Raw genomic sequence first — 23,582 nt, 5'->3', positions numbered from 1 at the left:
CGACTGTTACAAAATTGGTGATTTTGTTTACATTTTTTTGGTTATACAATACAGTAGTGTAAAATACATACCTCTATTGTCACCTGGACATAATTAGTCAAGGAAGAAGAGGCAGTTTGCCATTCAAATAAGTTAATTTGAAAAAGGTTATACACTAAAAAGTGTTTTTGCTGAAAAGCAAAATGAAGAGAAATTCAAAAATTGAAAGCGGGTAATGGATTTTAGCGTTGAACATATATGGTCCTTCATTGGAGCACTGATGCACTTTAAAGTTGAGCAGTCATTTTCGTCATTTGTACATAAACGTTTGGAGGTGTGCTATAACGCTCCGTGTAGGATAAAAATTTGAAGGTATTGGTCATTTTTTCTAGACTAATACTCTGCCCTATTTTCAGGTATCTTATGAAATATTGAAAAAAAATGCAAATAAAGCAAATTCTATGAGGACCTTTTTCTTTTGTGAGTGGTTTTGAAAGAGTAATCGCTGACAGGTAAACATTGACTTTTATTAGTCATAAAGTCACATCCACAAATAAAATGAGAAAGGGAACATCAAATTAATAATAATAATAATAAAAAAAAGATTCCATCACGGGCCCTGACGCCTCCTGGAGGGCAGCGAGGGGAAGTCCTCGGGCAACAATACGCATTTTCGGCAGGTGGGACACGTGGTGTTCTGCTTCAGCCACAACATGATGCACTTGACACAAAGATAACTGACTCAATTTGCTTGAAATGTTTGCCCCCAACCCCACCCCCCACCCCCCCCCCACAGTAACTTGGGATTTTTTTTGCTATTTAGGTGAACTTGAAACTTGCATATGTGACTTAGTCCCACCTCTTGCCAAAAAAAAAAAATCACGACTTAGCTTGACTCACCTCCTTGTGGAAGGTGTGTCTGCAGTCCAGAACATGGCGGTCGCATTCACTTATTTCCTCGTGACAGATGGTGCAGGGGTCCTCCAAGTTCAGCTGCAGTTGTACACAAATGCAAATTATGAGACGTATCATTACGACTGCCACCACAAATCCTTGGCGAAAATTCGAGATACTACAGAGATGTACAGCTAAGTACAAATAGAGTGAAGAAAATAAGTATTTGAACACCCTGCTATATTGCAAGTTCTCCCACTTATAAATCATGGAGGGGTCTGAAATTTTCATCGTAGGTGAATGAATGTCCACTGTGAGAGAATCGAAACAGAAAAATCCAGAAATCACAATCTAGGATTTTTTTAACGATTTATTTGAGTGATACAGCTGCAAATAAGTATTTAAAAACCAATGTTAATATTTGGTACAGTCGCCTTTGTTTGCAATTACAGAGGTCAAACGTTTCCTGTAATTGTTCACCAGGTTTGCACACACTGCAGAAGGGATTTTGGTCCACTCCTCCACACAGATCTTCTCTAGATCACTTCACTTTGAAAGTCACGGCTTTAGACAAAAATTGTATTTCATGTAATCTATTGGGACTTACTGCACTGGAGCTGAGCGCTCTTTGGCACCCCAACTGTTTCCACGCCTGAGGCGGGTCAACCGGAGGGGGCGTGGCCATCCCTCCGACCCCGCTCACCCTGGATTTGGCCCCAGATGCGATCGCCTCCTGAGAGGACAACAGCCAATGTAAGGACGTGTCATGAATCCAGACGAATCAGCGACTTCAAAATGGTCGACCTGATGGTCCACGATCAGTTGGCTCACTCCGCTGACCACATCCTGCAAGCTCATCGTGGTCAGACTGCCGCCGTTGGATGAACGCAGATGCTTAAAAAAAATAACTAAATCGGATCTGGGGCGGGGTGTAAAATGTTAAGTCAGACAAAGCATTCATACAAATCGAAAAAATTCATTAAAGCGCTATACAAAAAAAAACAAAAAAAAAAACTTGATTTGTTTATACAGTTATCCCCATAAATACCAATAAAAGAAGTAATTGAGAAGTGAATTGTCAGATCATAAATATGCAGGGCTTCACTGCATACAACGAACTCTGATCCCAAATCAGTTGAATTTCATTTGTAACTCATCCAACAATATTTCCCCTGAAAAATTACACTGAGATATCACTTCATAAACTTTTGTACTTCCCGATTTTGACATGTGCGGCATTTGAAAAAAGACTTATAACGAATAACTGGGGAGAGATTCCACAGAAAAAATGCAAATGGTGAGAGGATATTACTGCACCTCGTGTAGTTGGGGAAAATGGCGGTCAGGCTCTCCATGGCCTTTTCAAACACGGTGTTTCCAGCCTGTGTCGTCCTGGCTGAGTTCTTAGTCTTGACAGGGGAAGCTGACGCCGACTGCGGCGAGGGCGCTGCGACAATGCTCATAGCAGCCAGTTCGGAAGACACCTGTAACGTTTTATGCAAGACGGCGGAGTCAGGACGCTCTCCATCAGTACACATCAACTTTCTCTCTGTCTTACCAGGGAAACTTGAGGATCACTCTGGCTTGTGCTGAGTACATCTCTTACCCTTTGGCCACTTTTGACTTTCTCCACCTGCTCCTTGTACTGTGTCTGTGGATAATATTGAGACCTTCAACTACTCTAACCCCATCAAAATAGAAGAAGCCAAATAGAGCTCGTGCGTTTTCACGGCACCATATTGCCGGTCAAACAGAGCTGCTTGACGTTGAATATTTACAATACCAGAGACCTGTTGTGCTGTTGGTTGTCACAACAGACGAGACAGATATTGAAAGAGGTCATTCTATCGAATACAGGCTGAAAAGACCAGAAAAGATCGATGGATTTCGGCAATTGAACGTGATGGATGGTGGCCAACAAAAAATACGCACACGCCTGTGTAGCGATCGCTTCATTTCAGGTCGGAATTATTCTTCTCAATCTCAAATTACCAAGAAGAATTTATATTGCCAAGTTGGGTCACTTGAGAACAATGTATGTTCAAAAAAACCAAAAAAACTGTCGCAAAGGTTTACCGAGGTTAAGTGTGGCCGCAATCGCTTCAGTGTACGTTCCGTGGAGACGACTCCGTCCTCTTTTTTCCCCCCAATTATAGTTAATGAAGGTGAGTTTGTGTAAAATCAGGGGTCATTTATTATTTAAATGATGGGATTTGTATTGAATACTAGCTGAAAAGTTCGATGGATTCCGTCAAAGGTTAATGTGGCCAAACGCTTCAGTGTTCACGAGTAGTCAACCCGTCACTATGTGGGATTTATTCCTGCTTGAGAACAGATCCAGGAACGAAGTATTTGTATGCGTCCAGATTTTTATACGCTTTCAAACTCTTCCGTGTAAATCTCGACGACTCACTCACCAGATCCATGTGCATATCCAATTGTCCAAAACAAGTTGAAGCTAATTTACAGTCCAATTCCTTATCGGCAAAAACATCGACTCGACTATGCCGAGTTTATCTAATTTTTCCACGTACCTTCGTTTATTTTCACCTTCTAAACATCTAACAGTATCAGACAAGACTCTGGGCATCGTGCTATAAGACATATTTTCGTGTCGTCTCCAACTGCTTTAGCATTGAACAATGCTTTGTTAGACCAGCAATATGGCGACGTAAACAAAAGTCACGTGATTTTATGATGTAGGTGCACGAGCTTCATATGAAAGGCTGGCATTTATCCCCCCCATGTCTTAAACCCAAAATCGACACTCGTGTATATTAAGCAATATTTACATTTTTTTTTAAGTCCACGATGGGGAGTCCCTCTAAGGAGTTCAAAATGGCCCAAAAGTGTGAGTTAAAAAAAAAGAAAAAATGTGGTCAGACTTCTATGGCTGTGGTGTTTTGAATATAACAGCAACAACAAAAAAAAGGGAAAACTGGATTTTCGGGCAGTGTAAAAGTTAATTTCAAAAAGCGGAAAAATCCGAATGAGTGCTATTTATACAGCAACATAGTACTCATACAGTGTACGTATTGCATATTGCATTGAATACACTTTACACTGAGCATTTCAGTCAATTTGAGTACCTCGGCAGCAGTGATTTTCTGTTCCAGCTCTTGGACCTTAGCTCTCACATTTTGTCTGCTCACTTCCAGGGTGGGAAGTCTGCAAGTCAAGTGTTGATATCCACGTGACTTGAAGTCAAGTCCAGCTCTAAATCAGCCCTAGTCACATTTAAAAGACGGAATGTCTTTTCACTCCTTACCTCGGCACATTTTCTTCCAACTTGACCAGCAGAGATTTGGCGTCGGCCAGCTGAGCGTGGAGACCGTGCAAACGCTGCTCCCGATTGCTTTCCAAAATGGACAACTGGTGGTGCAAAATTGGTATTACTTGAATTCTTAGAATATTTGAACTTTCTCTTTGAAAGAATATAACCGGAACGTGCATCCCCCCCACCCCCGGAAAAAAATAAGCCTCTACAGTCACACAAAATCGTTTCAACTGCTTACTTGGGCAGTTTGGGACCTCCTGGTTGCTGCAGCAACTGAGTTTTTGCAGCGCTTGATCTCGTCCTCCAGACTCATCTTCTCAGCTGCTGACTGATTGCTTGAAGATGAAATTTGGAAAAACAGTACCTTACTAACATTCCATTTAAGTCATATTTTAATGTACATATTGTGTTTGAACACAAAAATACCTTAGCTCCAAGAACTTAGTAAATTCCTCTTCGTAGTTGGCCTTGGTCACTCGAACGCTTTTGGTAAGACTTCATGGGGTCAAATAAGAACAGTTTAGATGAGGGCAGGCTTTTTATTTGGATTTCTGCAGATTTCAATACCTACCTCGCTTGTTCCGCCACCAATTTTTCCATCTCCATCTTGATGGTCTTCAGTACCTCTTGGTTAGCCTTCCTCTCCTTCTGGTCCTTCTTCACCTCGTCCTCAAGCTTCTTCTGGAATAGGGTCAACTCTTTGTTCGTCACCTTGACAAGGAGGGGAAGGGGGCGATAAATGATAACTAAAAAGGCGGGCCAAGCTGCCACTTCCACGTTCTGTTCTGGAGCTCACTTGTATGTTGGTACTGATTTCCTGGATGTCTTTCTCCAAGGATGCAAGGGTCTCTTTGTGCTTCCGATCCACTTCCTCATTGTCATTTTCCATTTTGCTTATCTGCTCCTCCATTTCTTTCATGCTCTTGACCTTTTTGTTGATATCTCCCTGGAGAAATATTGTTTGTGAAAGAAACCCATCGTACAACATTTGGATGATAACCCATATACAAGACAAGAACTTACCTGGAGGTACTCGTAAGGCTTCAAAGGTTCTGTGTTCACTGCAACGCACTCCTTGGTTGTTTTATATGTCTAAGAATTATGAAAAACAAAGCATGTTATTCTGATCTCAAACGGTGTTTGGTACCCAAATGCGTCCTTGTTACTGTCCGGGACTGGAACAGTTGTCGATTTTCCATGGCACACTTAAGCGCAGCAGTGCACATGATGTCCCTCAGTGGCCACCAATTCAAACATATCAAAAGAGCTCGTAAGTAGGCTCTATTTCTTGAAAATGGATCCAAATGACACTCTTTGCAACATGTGTCGCCAAGTACAAGACCAGCCAGCAGGAGTGATACGTCCAATTTGAGGAAGCACTTAAAGATAAAAGACCTTTGACATATGGATACATCTCCAACTCCTGCATTCGACATAGCAGTGGCACGCTAGATTCTGTTTGCAACGTGTCATCTGCCGCCAACAAAGAATTTGCCCTAAGATATAAGACAGCGCTTGCTGTGGTAGCAATAGTGAGAATGACGTCCCAGGGAATTAAGCTTATTGTTTCAAATCACTTTAAATTGAATGCAATTAGTTTTTTTTTTTGTCTTCAAACCAACGTAAGAGCTGACGACAGAAATGAAAATAAAAAGTAAATTACCACACTAGAAAGAAAGTACAGGGTGTCCTGTAAGTCCCCATACATAGGAGACATAATACATTCCATACATATATTGGCTCTAAAATGTATTTCGTTACACTGTATTTCAGATACCCAAAGAATGCATTTGAATTAAGAACAACGACTACAAATCATTCTGATGGCCGGTTCAGCAAGCGGTCGCATGGTTGCGAGCGCATTTAACAGAAAACATGGGACGGGTATCGAACACACACAAACGTCACCGTGGCAAAACTTATTGTCGAGTGTTTTGGTCTAAGACGTACAGTCAGCATATTATAGAAGCAATAGAACATAGCTTATAAATAAAAATGATTCATTTTAAATATTGATTTTTCCTATGTATGTATGTCACATTAAAAGTTTAACACTGATGAAAAACCTCACCAAAAGGTCAAACGAGCAACTTTACATCAGATTAAATTGGGACAAAATCCAAAAAACCCCAAAAACGTTTGTCTCACAGCATCACAAACACTAACCTTGTCTCTCATCGGTGGGTAGGTAAAGAAATCAACATTTTACAGCGCATTCCATTCATTCCACGTTTTCGCTTTGGTTTCGTGTGAAGTTATTTTTCATGCCAAAGGTCTGAGGTGCGGTGCAAACCATTCAAAATAAACGCCTTCGTGCTTAAAAAAAGGATGTCATGTTAAAACCTTTACATGTAAACCATTTGACACTATAACATTTGCAAATAACTTTTAACAACACTATATTTAACTTTTAGCTGAAACAATCATTCATGGATGTCAATTGGGGTAGTTGCAAACACATTGGCTTTGAGTTCATAGGTTAGACACTGATTATAAACAGACCTTAATTGAAATGTTCCATTTTAATCTATCCTGCGAGCCGGTAAGAAAATGGATGTTAATAATTTGGACAGGCTTTTTTGTTTACTCTACAACCTTTTTTTTTTTTTGACCCAGCCTCTTAAAAGAATCAAAATCAGGAATAATTTGGAACCGGGATCGGGACTGGGACCGCTCAAATTCAAACGATGCCCAACCCTACTTCATACCCTCCCGTCGTGAACTATATCAGATATTTTACGATCATATTTTCCAGTCCTGTAAAACTCTAATTTCATACCAGTTTTCTAGCCTATTAAAAGAATGCATTGGAACGTTGACATACTGAATGAATGCACCAATTTAAATTTTTTTTTCCATTGGGTTCAGGGCCGCACTAGAGCAGGGGTCACCAACTTTTGGAGGCTGACGGCTACTTTGTCAGCACCGATAGTATGAAAGGCTACACGACCTGTTTGCTGCAAACTTCCAAAATAACAAAACTCCTTATACTTTACAAATATATCAATACTTTACATTATTTTTTAAATTTCATTAATGTAAGTAAGCACAATTACCATAATTTCTGGCCTCCAAGCCGCGGCTTACGCGGTGATGCGGCGCTAGGGTTAGAGCGGGCCTAGCGTTAGCGTACCTGGGGAAAAGCCTCGGTACACAGAGTTTAACTAGCTAGTGCTGTGCTAGCGTTAAACTGTGTACCAAGGCTTATAACCAGGTGTGCTCTGTAGGCCGGGAATCACAGTAATAAAAATAATAATAAAAGTGTGTGACTTATGCTGTTTTTAGAACATGCCTCATGGGCACCTTGAGTGGTCCTTGGGGGCAACCATGCGCCCGCTGGCACCGTGTTGGTGACCCCTGCACTAGAGGCACTACATCTGCTATCAACTCAGTTTACACGTCAGTGAATGAGTTCAACTCCAACATGAAGATACCACTTGAAGATTGTGTGAAAAACTGGCATCCTACCTGTACATTTGCAGGATTCTTCAAAATTACTTCTTCAGGTCGCGTTGAACTTAAACTCCTTGTATAGGTATAAGTTTCCCGGAATTCATCCTTCTCGGTCGTATAAAGATCGAAGGATTTTAAATCAGCAGGTGAAATATTGTTGCCCGCTTGATCAACAGGGTCTTTGCTTATAGGTGGAGTTTGTTGATCCAAATGGTAAGTTTTGTAAGTGTCCACATTGTTAAGAATAGGACTGGCTTTCCGGGTGAATGAAAATCCAGGGAGAGGTTGAGGGTGGTCCGCATGGGCGGCGCTCTGCAGGGCAGTGGCGTGCTCGGCCAGGCCCACCCAGCCGCCAATGTTTATGAAGCGAGGGGATTTTAGCAGGAAGTTCTCGAAGCTGCCTGCCTTTCGGATGTTGAAGTGTGCCACGGGCGGGAAGTTTTCCATCTCGGCTAGAAGCAAAGGGTCATCGGGCGGGAGAGGACCGTGCTCCTCTAAAATCTGTGCAAAGTAGCTACGTGGAAAAACAGGAAAAGGGGGACATTGTGAACCACTGTTTCTTTACACTTCAACTTTTGCAGATATTGGGCACCTTTTCATTATTATGCATTCTTTATGTGCACTTTCTAAGCAGATTTGCTTCACTAGATAGCAACTGTGATCACTTGTACATGTATGTCTTCCCCTCAAATATATTATTTTGTCAGGGTATCTCAAAAATAGAATGTGCTTTCCTCCACAATTCCCAAACATAGTAGCGAAGGCGCACATGACCATCTGGGGCTCGTACTCACTCATACAAATTCTCCTCTGTGGGATCCAGATTGTTGTCCAAAACCATTTTAAAATCTCTCGTGCGTCTGGTGCGGTTATACCGTTCCTCAAAGTCGGCGACTTGTGCTCGAAGGTGGGTGGGAATACCGAAAGTCTCGTTTTGGCCGAGGAAATACCTGTTGACAAAGACGACGACATTTCTATGGAAAATGGACTTTGACATCACTAGACTGCTCCACACTTGCGACGCGACGTACATTGGATCTTCTTGGTCCCAGTCGTCGTCTGCAAAATTATTACAGTGACCAGAGCAAACTGGAACGGCCTGAGAAGAGTTTAGAATGATAGATTACACGTTGGATTCATTACTTTTATCAAGGTACCAGTAATCATAGAGTTAATACTAGATTTAGTCTGCATTAATGATCCTCATGCTGAGGAGTTGGTGAAAAACTCTTCCAAGCCCCACTAACAACTAAATTACAAACCTTGTTCTTCGTCTTTTTTCGCGCTCTACTCTTACCACTTGCAGGGAAACTCTGAAATAGTCATTGTCACAAGTGTTACATTACTGAGCAAAAATACATCATCATCGGGTACACTTGCACCATCCCATGAGAGCTTAAGATCGGTGTTCATAAACATGTTTGCCGTCTAAAGTGTTCATTCAAAGTGAACATGATTCTCTCTAGAATTTGTTTGCCAGGTCTTATAACTCAATGTCCAATGGTGAAGGTGTACCGAGTGTTGTGGAAGAGGACTAAAAGTAACGGCTCCATTGTTGCTTACATTTTGATTATCACTCTTTTTTATAACTGAAAGGTGCCCATCTGAAAAATAAAAAAACTGAATGTCACATGATGAGGTCAGGGTAAAAAAAAAAAAAAAAAAAAAAGGAATTGAGGTGAGGTGTAAATACTACTTACCTATCATTTCAAAATATTCATCCAGCAAAATGTTACACGAAACGTAAATATCACTATGCTCCTCAAGAGTCCAGATAAAAAGTCTCATTTCATCTGGCGAGGTCTCCTTCACATATTGAGCCAGTCCATGGTTTGATATTAAGTTAGGGCCAAGGGGAAGGCGCTCAGAAATCATTTCCATCAAAGGTGCAAAGGTCAACAGTGGAGTGAGGTCCAAGCCATCCACGCAGTCTGCATTGCGTTCAACGGAGGACTTAGCCGCCTTTAGATCTTCAAAATACAACACAGCAAGGAAGTCCGTTTTATGACTTTTCAAAATACTTGATTTCTTTAAAACTGCCTGGATCCAATTGAAGAATATAAGACAAAGCATAAAAGATAATTACTGCCTCACCATGTTTGCTTTGGACTTTGTGGCCCACTATTTGACCAGAGACCATTTAGTGATTTATTGACCAGAAGGAGAACTTTAAAATCCATTCCAAAGCTTAGTGGAAGAGAGTTTAAGTTTTTCTCCATTAATGTTCTGCCTTCCTACACTTGGATTTAGAGCTCCACATTCTTATTCAGAAAAGGAGAATGAAGATGAACTACCGCCTTGAAGCTGGAGGATCGCTGGTTTGCATCCCAAGCCCAAGCGCATGTTGCGGTCGCGCCTCTGGGCGAGACACTTAACCAACATTACCTACAAATGAATGTAGTTGGATGTTTGCCGTTGGTCAAATAGGTAGTAGCAGAGTAGCACAAAATGGCAGCCATGCTTCTCCAGGGCAGCTGTGGCTACACAGCTTGCTTACCACCACCAGGGTAGAATTGTGGAGTGAATGAATGTTACACGACATTGTAATGAGTCTTGTGTGATGAATTATTATTATTATTATTATTCTTCACCGAGTTTTCACCTGCATCGTTGACCCGCCTCGCCCAGCGACGGAGTTCCACATTAACATCCAGATTACTTGACAGCAGTCGCATGAAAACACGCGCCCAAACACGGTTCTTCCGTTCGAGGACCAGCTCGGCCGCCTGATCCAGCGTCTCAAGGCGCTCCTTCTCCCAGTTGAGCATCTTGCCGGCGAGGTGGTTGCCCCGCTCTGAGTCCAGCTCCAGCCAGGGCCTGAGCCCTGCGCTCACGGCCGACACCGTGAGACCCTTTTCCTCGCGGAGCAACTGCATCATCTGGCTGATTTGCAGGAGGACGCGATCCCGGTACAGCAACCAGGCTGGAAAAGTCACAGTATAATGTTAGCCTACTACATTGCGGCTTAGCTATCATGGATTTTTTTTTGTGGAACATGAACTCGTCGCTCGTAGGAACCACGCTATATTACCGAAATATGTACAGTATTTTCCGCACTATAAGGCGCACCTAAAAGCCATTAAATTTTCCTCAAAAGCTGACAGTTCACCTTATAATCAGGTGCGCCTAATATATGGCTCAATATTAAGCCTTTAGTGCAACGCCATCTGATGCATGCATAATGGAACCCCAGCCTCTACTTTAGCGCCTATTCTATGTGCCTTATAATGCAGAAAATACGGTAGTTTATGGCTATAATTTTGAGGTTTTTACATTGATATAGATACAGCGCTAACTTGACTTGAGCTTTATTTGTTCTGTCATAAAGCTTGTGAGTTTCCCTGTATGAAATTTTCCCCATTATAATGAATTCAAATGGAAATCCATTACTCCCCAGCTAAAGAATACTACCAATTTTGTTTAAGTTTTTGAAAGATTTTTAATGTTGTGAAAAAATATAATGACTTAAGATAGTCGGCCAGACCCTAATAAGTCTTCTTTCAACACACCTTAGACCAAATGATATTTTTCTAAGTCACACCACAGTCTGGCATTTGACAGGCAAAATCAGTACAAAAACAGCCCGTTTGTCTATGCGTACTGGGCCTGAGCGTAGTTAGAAGTTCCAGCATTACTGTCATCTTGGCATAGTCACAGGACATTGTATTTTCCATCCATTTTATGTTTGCAAATGTTTGGCGAAAACGGATTGGGAACTTGCACACTTTATGCATAGTGTTACTGTACCGTTCTGTTGTGTCTGTCCTACAGTGTTGCCGTTTCCTGGTAGAACCTCGTTACTGATAGTGGGCTTCTTTTCCAAGGTCTGATTATTATTCTCTCTTTTAAAATGGCCCTTCTCCTTCTCCTTCAATTTCTTCACACTGTCGTGAACCCAAACGTGGAAGTTTATTCCATCAAATATCACAAGTAACTTGTTGACCATTGTATTCTCACCCTGGAAGCTTCTGGTTCAGTTTTGGCTTCTTTGGAATCGTCACCTCTTGGTTGCTGACCAAACTTTTGTGTTTCACCAAGCCCGTTGCGTCAATAATATTGATAGAATTGATTATACCGGAACAGTTAGGAGTCAGACAAAGCTGCATAACATACGGGACAAAAAACACAAAAAGGATGTGTTGAGGGGAAAATGTTCTCAGAAAGCAAAGGAAGAACGGCGTGCTGTTCGGGGACGTTTACCTTCTCTTTACCCTCAAAAGACGGTGGCTTTAGTGTTTTCCAGCAGGCATTGTGGTACTCAATGAGGCACTTCTGGCTGCAGTTTAACTGAACAAAGCCCTGATGGGCAAGGTAAAGTGTCAACATTTATTAACACTCCCAAAACAAGTCTATTTTTAAAACTTACTTTAAAATCGGGGTCTGTGATATACATATTTTTGGAAGAGCAGAGGCAGTCGCCATATCGACAGGTGCCATCAGGCCGAGGAGGGAACTTGCACAAATATATGGAATCTTCTAAACTTTTCTAAAGCAACAAAACAGAATGTGAAGGGGTACTATCTATCCTACATGCCCTTTGATATCCGAGGCTACAGTGCAAACTTACTATAAAATGGTCCAGCTGGGTCTCTTTAACAATTTCTTTTGTTAGTGGCCAGGTGAGTTTACCCGGTGTTACCCGATTCCTCACCATCTGCATGGAATCTTGAAAATATTCCAGTGCAACCGCAAATCTGACAAGAGGATTAAATTTAAGACTTAAACCCGGAATTTTCTAAGTGCTGGAAAAGCTAAGACGATTGTGAATGCGTGCGACGCTCCCAACGTACCTATTCTCTTTGAGGTAAATCATCCCGGCGGCATAGCAAATCAGACACTGAAAAACCCTCTCCTCGTACGATTTGATCTTCTCCAGGAGTCTTCGAGCTTCTGCCAACCCCTGATCCATTAAGCAAAAATACATCATTGTGGAGCAAAGACAACATGTGTATTGGTGAAAGGTATGCTGCACATAAAAGCAACCGCAATAATCGGATTAGATTATTCTCGTAATTATCACCTCAATGTGGTATATGCGCAACCTACATTCAGGAAAATGGCTCTAAGCACTTCCGATGAATGACAGGGAAGACCGGATCAAAGCAACAGTTGTAACTTCAAACGTCTACAATGTATTTTAAACATCCACCCATCCTTTTTCTTTTGCTGCTTATCCCCACGGGGGTCGCGGGGACTGCTGGAGCCTATCCCAGCTGTCAACGTACACCCTGAACTGGTTGCCACATCGAGACAAACAGCCGCACTTACAATCACACCTAGGGGCAATTTAGAGCGTCACATTAATGTTGCATGTTTTTGGGATGTGGGAGGAAACCAGAGTGCCCGAAGAAAACCCACAAAAGTACGGGGAGAACATGCAAACTCCACCCAGGTCCTCAGAACTGTGAGGCCAACGCTTTACCAGCTGATGCACCACGCCAGGTATTATAAACAACTTGTCAGGATTTCTGTTTTTTGTTACTCTTCAAAAAAGTGATTGAAAATGTACCGGTTGCTGCATCTGTCCTTGATCAGTTGCTGATTACTGTACTTATTAGTTACCTCAGGCTTTGCGATATGAGTCAGGGCGCATACACGGCCAAAAAGCAACAACTGCATATCCAGTGCGGAGATTCCAATTTCCTGGTTTTTAAAAAAAAAAAAAAACGTTGGGAATCTGCACACACAAAAATCAAGTGTTTCCAACATCCGTGCAGTACGACTGCGATGGTTACCTCGGGCGGGTTGGTGTCCAGCAGCACCAACGCCTGGCCGAAGGCCTGCTGGGAGTCGTAGCTGCACTGGCTGGTCAGGGAAGAATGGGCGTCCTGTATCAGCAATCTCAGCTTCTCTTTGATCGAGGCGGCGCTGTCGGTGCCCTCGGGCGGGTTCTAAAGTGAGGAAAAAACACACAAAACTAGTTATTCCAGCTACAGCGAACCCTCATTAACCCCAATAATTGTACTCCTTTTTACAATCTTAAAAAAACGGTTTTAAATAAATAAAGGTAAAGTTTTGGAAATCAAAAGAAGGCAAGCATAAACCTGTGCTTTACATATTGTGGTGTCTTTTAGATAAAGAACATGCATGCGTCTGGAAGAGGCCAAGCCTGGTGATGAATTTTCATGTCGGTTTGGTCAATAGTAGCTCCTACACAAGTCTGCTCAATGTGTTTGTTTTTTCTCAGTCATTCACACTTCAGAGGACGACAAGCATTCTTACTGTCTGTTCAAGTTGATTGGCGCTCTTGGATTTCTTCTTTGGAGTGTTGGGGGGATCTTTACCGGCAATGGAAACTGTCTTTACTGCTGGCCACTCTTCAACTACTGTAGAGACAACATTAGCCAATCAGGGGTGTACGATAATCACACTTCCATGAACTTTCATGTAAAAAGGCATGCTTGTTTTCATGGAAGTTGTACGACAACCCAGAAAAGGCCACATATGGGTGGTCAGTGGTGTCAACTTTGTGATTTGTTTTTTTTTTTTCCACCCTGTTTTTGTAAAAGAAATTGAAGTGACAACAATCATGGAAATGGGAAGTCGTGCAGACTGACTCGTTTTATAAAGTTAAATTATTCAACAAATAATAACCCAACACACAAATTATTATCTACAAAGCATGATGTTTACGTATAGTCCAGGTTTTGAGGATTTTTCCTCCCAAACGGAAACACTTGTAAAATTACATCTCTGCGGAAGTTGTATAAGTTCAACACAAAATGGCCAATTCCAAAAAGGAACAAAACACGAAGGAACAAAACTTGTTCTGAATAGAAAAAATTTAAAAAGCAAATGAAAAGTACTGACCTTTGCAAATGTCTAAATCATTAAACATTATGATAATCATTCAGATTTCATGGCGGACAAAAACAAGGCAGTGCAAAAGTGTTTTACGCCATATCTTAAGTATTTTGTACTTTATAGTTTTCAGTCTTTGCACATTCTCAGCACTTTGAACATATTTAGTATATTTGGAAACAACGGGGATTTCCGTTTTGGGGCACTTTAATTGAAACATACCTGATTGTCTTTGATTATTATTTTTGCCTCCGACCACCTAGAAGAACAGGAAGGTTTGATTTTAACAACACGAGCGTCGCAAGAATTTTAATGTGCTATTTGTCCGTCACGATATCTTGTGGGCGTGTTGGTTTCAGTTCAATTGTGTTTTCCAGCTGTGTTGTACTTGTGAGCTCAGTTCCAGTTTACTCACCTTGCGCAGCCCATTGCTCTTATTATAATAATTATTATCATTACGACTGCAATTGCCTTCTGCTGATGGCCGCTCTGTCCCAGGCACATTGGACTTGCTAGTGACCTCTCTTTTCCTGGACTTAGTAGTGACCTCTGATTTACTGGGAGGTAAAAGAAAAGAGTGTTTTAGTCATTGCATTATCAACATTTGTTTGTTTGTTTGTTTAGACATGCATAAACACTGAGGGGGGAAAAATACTCCCACTCAGTACTGAGACCTCTATGTCACAGGCAGTAGTTTTCAGGCTGAGACTACCGATGTCAACTAACTCGTCTCAAAATGTGCAATAGGCGTTTTTTTTTTTTTTTTTTTAAAGTAAAAATACTGATTCAACTCCTGCACTGAGGTAAAAGTAAAAAAAGGACAGAATAAAATGTATTCGAGTACAAAAGTAAATGAATATGATTGCTGGTAAACATGCTCTTACCTTGAGTTTTCACTTTCCTTAGAGAGTTCCGCTGTACTCTGATCTTTCTTTGAGTCTCGTGTGGCACTTAGATCTTTCTTAGGGGGTCTTCCTTTACTCTCATCTTTCTTAGAGTGTCCCGTAGCATTCACATTTTTCTCTGAAGATCCCACCATATAGAGAAACAAAAGTTTGAGTTTGAGAAGCCGTATTCATAAGCCACGCTGAAAGCAAACTGCACCTTCGCCGCCTTTTTTTTTGCTCATAAACTTCTCATGTTGCTGCTCCAGGTCTTTGACCCCCTCGCAGTCCTGCTTGCACAGACTCTGTGCTGAGATGTTGGCGCTCAAGGCCCACTGGACCTCGCCCAACAGGAACAAGGCCTCACAGTAGCGGTAGTGGCCCTGGAAATTTGTCATTTACAAACAAAAATAAAAAAAAGCTTTAAGCTGTTACGAGTGAGAAATTATGCAGGATAAGAAACTAACAATTACGTCACCTCTTGCTACATTGATATCAAACGCATACTAGAGGGGACCAAAGTACAGTACCTTGGTCCAGAGCGGTTCTATTAGAGTGGCTCGTTTTCCGTCAGCAGCAGCTTTTCTGTAAAAATCAGAATAAATATTACGTGCGGGAAATCATTTCAAATCATCGTGATTTGCACATTCTAAAATCCTGGCTCCACTTCCATGGGAGATATCAAGATTTGGAGATGTGAAAGTTCATTAAAAAAGGGTAAAATGCCCCCCCCCCAAAAAAAAAAAAGCAATAAACAGCCATCGGACGTTGTTGGCATTATTATAGAGCAGAAACAGAATTTAATTTCCCTTAAATTGTAACTTACATCCATTTTCTTTCTCGCTTATCCTCACGACGCTCGCGGGGAGTGCTGGAGCCTATCCCAGCTAACAACGGGCATGAGGCGGGGTACACCCTGACCTGGTTGCCAGCCAATCACACTCACAATCACACCTAGGGACAATTTAGAGTCGACAATTAATTTTGCATGTTTTTGGGATGCGGGAGGAAACCGGAGTGCCCGGAGGAAACCCACGCAGGGACGGGGAAAACATGCCAACTCCACACGGGCGGTGCCAGGATCAAACCCGGGTCTGCACGGCACTGCAAATGTCTGCACTTTGAAACCAGAAAAAGGATGCCGCATGTACTTACAGATATTTCTTACAACGGATATAACAAAGCGCCCGGTTGCCAAAGATGATGTGGTTTTCAGGGCTGGGGAAGGGAGTTGGACGAGAGGAGGAAATCAATTGATACAAATGTATTTATAGTCAAGACACTTGTGTGTGTGTGTGTGTGGTGGTGGGGACAAAACCTACAAACATTTGATGGCTTTAGAATAAGCAGCTGCTGCTTCTTCGTACTTCTCCTCCTGAAATAGATCGTTCCCTCGTTTCTTGAGAACATCAATTTCCTGAACAAGAAGCACATCATGAAATGTGAAGTGAGAGAGCATAGTAAAAAATAAACCAATTTTAATTCCATGTCGAGACCCATAGAAATGCAACCTCATGTTAAGTCTTACCTCTAGGAGGTGCTCCGGGGGCCTTATTCTTATTAGTTCCGTCGACCGCATCTTACATATCCCCATGTAACGGATGTACTTAAAAACTAAAACAAAAAAACCCACAGAAAAGAGCTTGTTGGTGAACTACGGGAAGTCAGAAGGCCGCGCCACTGCTGTCATTCGGCAAAATGTAAATGCGCCATCAACAGCTGCTTCCGAGGAAAAAAAAAAACCATCCTGGTGCAAGTTATGCTAAAGCTTTGTATTTTCCAAGCCGCTTATCCTCACAACGGACACGCCTATCCCAGCTAACTACAGGCAAAAGAGAGACCCTGAACTGGTTCCTTGTCAGTTGCAGGTAACACACACACACACACACATACTAATATATATATATATATATATATATATATATATATATATATATGAGAATTTAAATTTACAGTAGCTATATTATAATAAGTTAGCTTGTTTCGTAAAATAAAACACACAGGATATGTGTATGGATCTGTATATGATGTGTCTCTCTTACACAGACACTGATATATAAGTAGCTATAGATATATATGGCTGAAGAAACGTCAATGATAATTGTCATTTTTAGGAAAGCTTAAAGAGTATATACACCTATAAATAGATGTCTATTTGTGTTGCTGCAACATTTGTGTTCAAGTTGGCAATTATACAATGCAATTTGTCTGTGTACAACATTAAGCTAGCTGACTTCCTAAGGCAACGTGGTTTGGTTAAAACTACAACTTGGAATTCTCTCTTGTGTTTAGTTTGACAGTAAACATTAACTGCAAGTCCAGAGAAACATTTGGTTTTTTGGGTTTTTTTTTTTTTGAAGAACAAAGGTTGAATTGAAATAGAACTGACTTTGATGCACCATCTAGCTTGTGAGTCGAACATTTTTGCTCTCAAGTCAAAGCAAAATTTTACCTTTTATCATCCCAAATTGAGGCATGGCTCGAATCTAACAAAAAACCTAACACTACATATTGGAATATAGACACAGAGCTTTTGAAAAAGACAGATGGATAGACAGACATACATACAGACAGACAAAATAGCATTTAGCAGAGGCAGTTTACACTTATTGAAGATGTAGCACAAAGCTGCGAAGCAGGTGAAATTGCCGCCCAGCTTCAGTACACGAGCTCTGATGTCAGGCTCTCCCGTCAGCTCCAGCCACAGCAAAGCGTCGTCGAGAGCCCTCGGCATTTGCTGAGTTCACACACGGGCAAAAAACACGCAAAAAGACACACATGTTCAGAGACAGTCTGGGAAAGCCACCGGCGAACAAATAACTTTTGAAGGTCCGCTGCATGACGGAGTCGGGCAAGTATATAGCTTCAGACTTACCGCCATCAAGCAGGCATTTATGAAGATGAGATAAGATGTTTTTTCTTCGCAAAACTGAAAAACAAGACAGTAAGGGGGGGAATCCCTGGTTGAAAACTACCCGAGACACGATTGTTATGGTTTCTGAAGCCTGGAACAGTGAGAGCCAAGGAAACAATCTGGGCAGTTACAAACAATCAGTACAGAGAGCAGGAATGTCAACAGATCAGATTAAGGGTTATACCACGCATTTTTGTCTTTATTTAAGTGGACTAGGTCCGTAAAGACTAACTGTGGCACAGTATCTCGAAAAGCTGAGGCCGCTGTTTGCCGCAACTCAAATTGACTTACCGAACCGAGCTCCATCGCTCTGAGAATCGCCTCCAGGGTTTCAACCTTGCGCAGCATCTTCAGATTCGCAATGGTGGGATCACTTCATGGAGGACACACACGGACACAAACGGTACAAAGATGCGTGAACGCAGAAAATATGAGGTAAAACACATTTTATATACACACACTCAAAAAGGCTTGAGATTGCCCACTGATGAAAGCAGGTTTTTTTTCATGTCCTGATTGAGCACTAAAAACATTCATAAGTGCAAACTCTGAACTCCAAATATCATGGTTTCACTGTGTGTTGTATGACGTTCTACGTTGGACCCCACCCCCCACCCCCGTTTGAAAAACAAGATGCCCGCTCATATCTAGGGTTGGTCCATAAATAAAAATGGGACATAAATTTGACTTACTGTCTGTGGATCAGGCCAATGCTCGTAGCCCAGTTGAAGGTGGTGCACATGGGGTCACTCTGAAGCAGGAGGGGCACCCAGTAGGTGGAAAGTCTCATCATATGCCCCGCCTTCTTTTTCATGTCCACTGAGATTTGGTTCCATGCATCGATCACAAAAGCTAAGTGTGCGCACGCATACACAAGGATCATAAATTGAATTACAAGATGTATAGTTCATAACACTACCAACTGCGCTAAATTGATGCTAACACACAAAGTATAACTCCACAGAAAGGCTAATGAAACTAGGATCAATGTTGCAATAAAAAAAAAAAATATATATATATATATATATATATATATATATATATATGAATACTTGAACTCAAGGAGTAGCAGAACAAACAATAGTCAAGTATGTAGTGGCCTAAAAAAGTACTGTCCCCATAAACATTATTATCATAAATATACTGAACGAGAGTCACTGATGGTGTAGTGGTACACATGCCTGCCTTTGGTGCAGGCAGCGTGGGATCGATTCCCGTTCAGTGATGGTGTCAATATCTGTCCTGTGACCGATTGGCGAACAGTTCAGGTTGTATTCCGCCTTTCACCCGAAGCTAGCTGGGATAAGCTCCAGCTTTCCCGCAACCCTTGTGAGGATAGGCGGTTTGGATAACGACATGACATAATTAATGATGAGATGCAAAAATTCTGAGGATTAGGACAATACAATTTAAACGAGGTTTATATCGTTATCGATTGACTTGAGAACTGATTAGTTGTCGATAAATCATTGCACATTTAGACTGAATATAATTTTACTGTGCTGCTGTGTCCATGTGAGTGCGCAATGCTTCCTGAAAGCATTGTAAGGAAAATTACAAATGAACAAAGCAGCGTTTGGAAACTCAAGCAGGTTTGCCTTTCTTTTTCCGGCAAAGCTGTCATTTTGGAATCGTCGATAGTTACAATATACAGCGGTAACGCTACTAACGTAAAGAAAAATTCAGGTTGCAAAACGCTTCCTCGGAAAAACATTGTCTCCGATCTCAAAAGGAGAATTCAGGATACCAAAGGCAAAAATAGGCGCTGCGATGCAGAAGCCCCAAATTTCACTGAACGTAAACGTGTATCTTGGTTTGAAAGTGTCGCGATAGTGCCGCTCTCCCATTGGCTATCGCCGTAGTATCTTCCTGGCATCCCATTGGGTAGGAGGGGCGACAATCTTTATCCATGCTGCTTTTCGTTTCCCTTGGACAGTCGAGTGTCAACAAATCACATTGCCAGCGCTTTCCCACGGTCACACGCTAGTGCACATTCGTAAAGTACATTTTTGTTTGTGTTTTTTGGAAGTTTATTCATCTTTCCAAGAAACTTTAGTGGAATTAAGTTGCGTGCGTGAGTGAGTACATTCGCACGTATGTTTTTCGCAAATATTTGCCTCCTCCGTCCCCAATGATGGCTTTCGCTTCTCACACTCACCCCTCTCTTGCCATAGTTGCCCAACGCCAAAAGTAAATGAACATAATTTGCATTATTCTTTACATTATGTGTTATGTACTTTGAATGTTTTTTTTTTTTTTTCGGCAGCTTGGAACAGATAAGGCAATTTATATGGAAAAAGCACTTCTACTTACGAAAAAAAAAAATAAAATCACATTCTGAAACGACTTCCCGAACAAACAAATTTCGTAAGTAGAGGTACCACTGTTCAAAATATGAGGAAATACTGCTACTTTATAATATAGTACATTCTTTTGTCCACACCAACTATGCGGAAAAATTGTGGATGACGTCATACCAAGACATGGCGTCATACCGATTTCAGTGATGTAAAAACCAAAATGAACAGGCCGCCTTTCCAAGGGCAACGAGGCCAAAACAAAAAATGTTAGGGTCGGTCGGGAAATCGGAAGCTTTTTTTTATTTTTATTTTTTTTTAATCCCCGAGTTATTTACAGATTCCGCCATAAAGGATAAATATGATTGGAAATGCCCACCAGTTTCATTTTCTTGTGCAAACAATATATAAACATAATTTGATGGTGAAACATAGGCCATCCGGATGCTGTAGCTCCTTTCATTTGCTGGTTTGATGATTTTGGACATCAAAGTGACATTATTAGATCATTTCTTGATACATTGCCGTACATATAATTCAGAATTTTAATAAAACTATTTGAGGAGCTCTGGAGTCGGTCACTATGAATAGGGAATCTATATATTAATTTACAAAGACTCCAAAGGTTTTCCACTTGCTTTCTTTTCAAGACTCATTTTTTTTTACTTTTTAAAAGTAGTTTTTTAAATATAAAAAATATACTGTGTTCGGCATATCCCCATTTGCACCGAGCAGAGAACAGTGATAACAAAAATGAATAAAATGCAAATCTATGACTTTTGTCCTGACTTACTCATGCCGACGAGGAGCTGGCCTTCATTAGAACAATTGTTCATTGTCTGAGAGGAAAAAAAAGAAAATAACAAGAGGGATATGTTATACATGCAATATGTTCACTTGATGCTCATAATCAACACACACCTCCTTAGACTCCAAGAAGCAATCATCATCATCATCATCATCATCATCATCATCATCATCATAGTCCCTGTGGCAGTCCCAGTACTTAGAATCTGACTCGGAGGTCCTCTCCATAGCTGTAAATACGAGACATTGAGAGTTAAAGTTATTTTGCCACACCGAACAAATCTTCATCCTCTCATTTCCAGTGCGTGGCCCCATCTTTCTAATTGCTCCCTGCTTTCATTGCAGATCACAAAATCATCTGCGAACATCATAGTCCAAGGGGATTCCAGCCTAACCTCATCTGTCAGCCGATCCATTACTACCGCAAATAGGAAGGGGCTCAGCGCGGATCCCTGATGCAGTCCCACCCCCACCATAAATTCTTGTGTGGCTCGTTAAGTTTATTCCTCGATAGTTCCCACCCCTCTGCAAATCACCTTTAGTCTTAAAAATGGGCAATAGCACGCTATTTCTCCATTGTTCATGCATCTTTTCAACTGCTAGAATTCTGTTCAACATGTTGGTCAAAAACTCCACAGCCAGCCCTCCAAAATGTTTCCATACTTCCACAGGAACATCGGCATCCTGCAGGTTTAACGGTGCGGGGGGCAGACTTTGCCAACCCGCCCAACAAACGATCCAGTATACGATTCTTTAGATGAATGATCATATTTGTTTGGTCTGACTTTATCCCGGCTCGGGACCGGCCTACAGATCGCACTGGCTTATGCCCCCATAGGGCTGCAATCTTTTCAATGATCAATTAATCATTTCAAAACACACTGAACATTAACAAAAGTTATGAACGTTTGAAACTCATATTTCACAAAAAAATAAAAAGTCACACCTGAAATCTGAAATATGTGCATTTCCTCCAGTTTTAAGAGTAGGAAAACAATATAGTCAACGAAATGGAAATATTACATCATACTTCTTTTTTTTCATTATTTCTTGTTCATTTTAATGGTTGTTATCAGTCAAGGTATATTATTAGGAATACCATGAGTCATGACAAAAAATGTTGCGGATTCCATTACACTTCACTGTTATGTCCCACTTGGTATGTATTCCCAGTGAAGAAGAAAACCGTGGGAAATGGCTAAATATGCCAAATATGCATCAGTAAGTTTGGGTGTGCTGAAAAAGTTGGTCACAAGAGTGCTCCATGTGCTAAAGTTGGTTAAGAGCCCTTTAAACCAGCATAATATCAGGAGATCCAAGTGGGTTAAGCGTCTCACGATTTCACACGAAACGAAACTGAATCTCTCCGAATCATTCAAGGAAAAGCGTCTAGAGTTAAACTGCTAGCAACCAAATGAGTCGTTTGTGTGCAATCAGAGGAAAATTAGTAAAAGTACAAGTTGACGAAAAAGCGAATCTCGAGTCAGTATGTGACGTTATCGCCAGTCTAAGTCGTGTTTTCCCACTGCTACTACCGAAGAAAACGTCAGAGGCACAAACTATGAATTTAAAAGATGTGATTGTGTCCTTTGTGTTGTCGCAAAAAGGCAGGGGGAAAAATAATAATCTCGTCTTTCTTACCGCTTTGATGCTCGACGGTGAGCCTCTACCGAAGGACCAAACACGGCAAGGCTTTACGAACGAAACGTAATGCAGTAAATGAGACCAAAAACTGCTTGAAAACTTTAAAAAAATTAAATTGACACTCCTTCGGGATGAGTAAAATAAACTAAACAGCCACACACATACGTCAAGGTGTGAAGCGCCTAACGCCCGGTGACGTTAATTTAACAGGAAATGGAAGTTGTTGTTGTTTTTTTTTCTATGCGAGTGCAATTTTATTTTGATTTCATCTCCTGAGAAAAACAATATTAACAGGTGTTTTCAATACAAGTCATCGCTGAATAATAAATAAATACCCGTTTGTTGCTGTTATACTTCTACTTCCGGTGCTTCTTTCCGCAAATGGGCGCATTGTCGCCACCTAAAGGCAATCTTTCTCCAAAAACGTGAAAATAAATGTAAAATCGAAAAATACGAAAAGTATATATAGTAAGTATATTAAAATAATCTATCTTGAGCTTTAATTTTTCTTCAGCTTCACTTTTATGTACTCACCCACAAAAACAAAATAACACGATCACACAGGGAAAAAAATGTTTGGCATAAAGACAAATAAATTGGCTATATACATTGCAACCAGCGTTACATGTTCA

General features: G+C 41.1%; 1 protein-coding gene across 4 annotated transcripts; it reads right to left on the bottom strand.

Moving 5' to 3' along the window:
- Positions 1-485: 485 nt before the first annotated feature.
- ttc3 (tetratricopeptide repeat domain 3) lies at positions 486-23,273 on the bottom strand. 4 transcript variants are annotated; one of them, XM_061803297.1, is made up of 44 exons: positions 22,948-23,273; positions 21,421-21,536; positions 21,293-21,338; positions 18,895-19,054; positions 18,494-18,575; positions 18,164-18,217; positions 17,893-18,025; positions 16,817-16,902; positions 16,611-16,705; positions 16,444-16,506; positions 15,819-15,873; positions 15,509-15,671; positions 15,289-15,427; positions 14,820-14,961; positions 14,627-14,663; positions 13,826-13,929; positions 13,339-13,494; positions 13,166-13,246; positions 12,394-12,503; positions 12,171-12,297; positions 11,970-12,089; positions 11,804-11,902; positions 11,561-11,703; positions 11,351-11,487; positions 10,206-10,526; positions 9,304-9,573; positions 9,167-9,207; positions 8,866-8,916; positions 8,635-8,702; positions 8,398-8,553; positions 7,619-8,117; positions 5,174-5,242; positions 4,947-5,096; positions 4,722-4,861; positions 4,577-4,645; positions 4,389-4,485; positions 4,142-4,245; positions 3,963-4,041; positions 2,432-2,524; positions 2,183-2,357; positions 1,678-1,802; positions 1,481-1,606; positions 880-972; positions 486-716 (listed from the first exon to the last, which is right to left on the bottom strand). In XM_061803297.1, the coding sequence occupies exons 2-44, from the start codon at positions 21,532-21,534 to the stop codon at positions 558-560; spliced, it is 5,331 nt and encodes a 1,776-aa protein (XP_061659281.1). In that variant the 5' UTR covers positions 21,535-21,536; positions 22,948-23,273; the 3' UTR covers positions 486-557. The 4 variants fall into 4 exon arrangements, 3 of the variants coding, with proteins under 3 accessions (XP_061659281.1, XP_061659282.1, XP_061659283.1); XM_061803298.1 differs by having other exon boundaries at positions 486-700; positions 22,948-23,272; XM_061803299.1 differs by having other exon boundaries at positions 486-700; positions 1,678-1,792; positions 2,191-2,357; positions 22,948-23,271.
- Positions 23,274-23,582: the final 309 nt, after the last annotated feature.

The sequence above is a fragment of the Syngnathoides biaculeatus genome, chromosome 18, assembly GCF_019802595.1.
Source record: "Syngnathoides biaculeatus isolate LvHL_M chromosome 18, ASM1980259v1, whole genome shotgun sequence".
Taxonomy (NCBI): domain Eukaryota; kingdom Metazoa; phylum Chordata; class Actinopteri; order Syngnathiformes; family Syngnathidae; genus Syngnathoides; species Syngnathoides biaculeatus.
Note: the sequence above shows the minus strand (reverse complement) of the source record. Positions and strands in the feature narration are given on the sequence as shown.

What these genes read in the sequence shown, in the direction of transcription:
- ttc3 (XM_061803297.1), bottom strand. Translation starts at nt 21,534, where the DNA reads ATGGAGAGGACCTCCGAGTCAGATTCTAAGTACTGGGACTGCCACAGG. An exon ending in TGGACACCAACCCGCCCGAG is followed by an intron (nt 13,247 to 13,338) that starts GTAACCATCGCA and finishes TTTAAAAACCAG; the next exon opens with GAAATTGGAATCTCCGCACT. An exon ending in CTCATATCGCAAAGCCTGAG is followed by an intron (nt 12,504 to 13,165) that starts GTAACTAATAAG and finishes TTAATGGATCAG; the next exon opens with GGGTTGGCAGAAGCTCGAAG.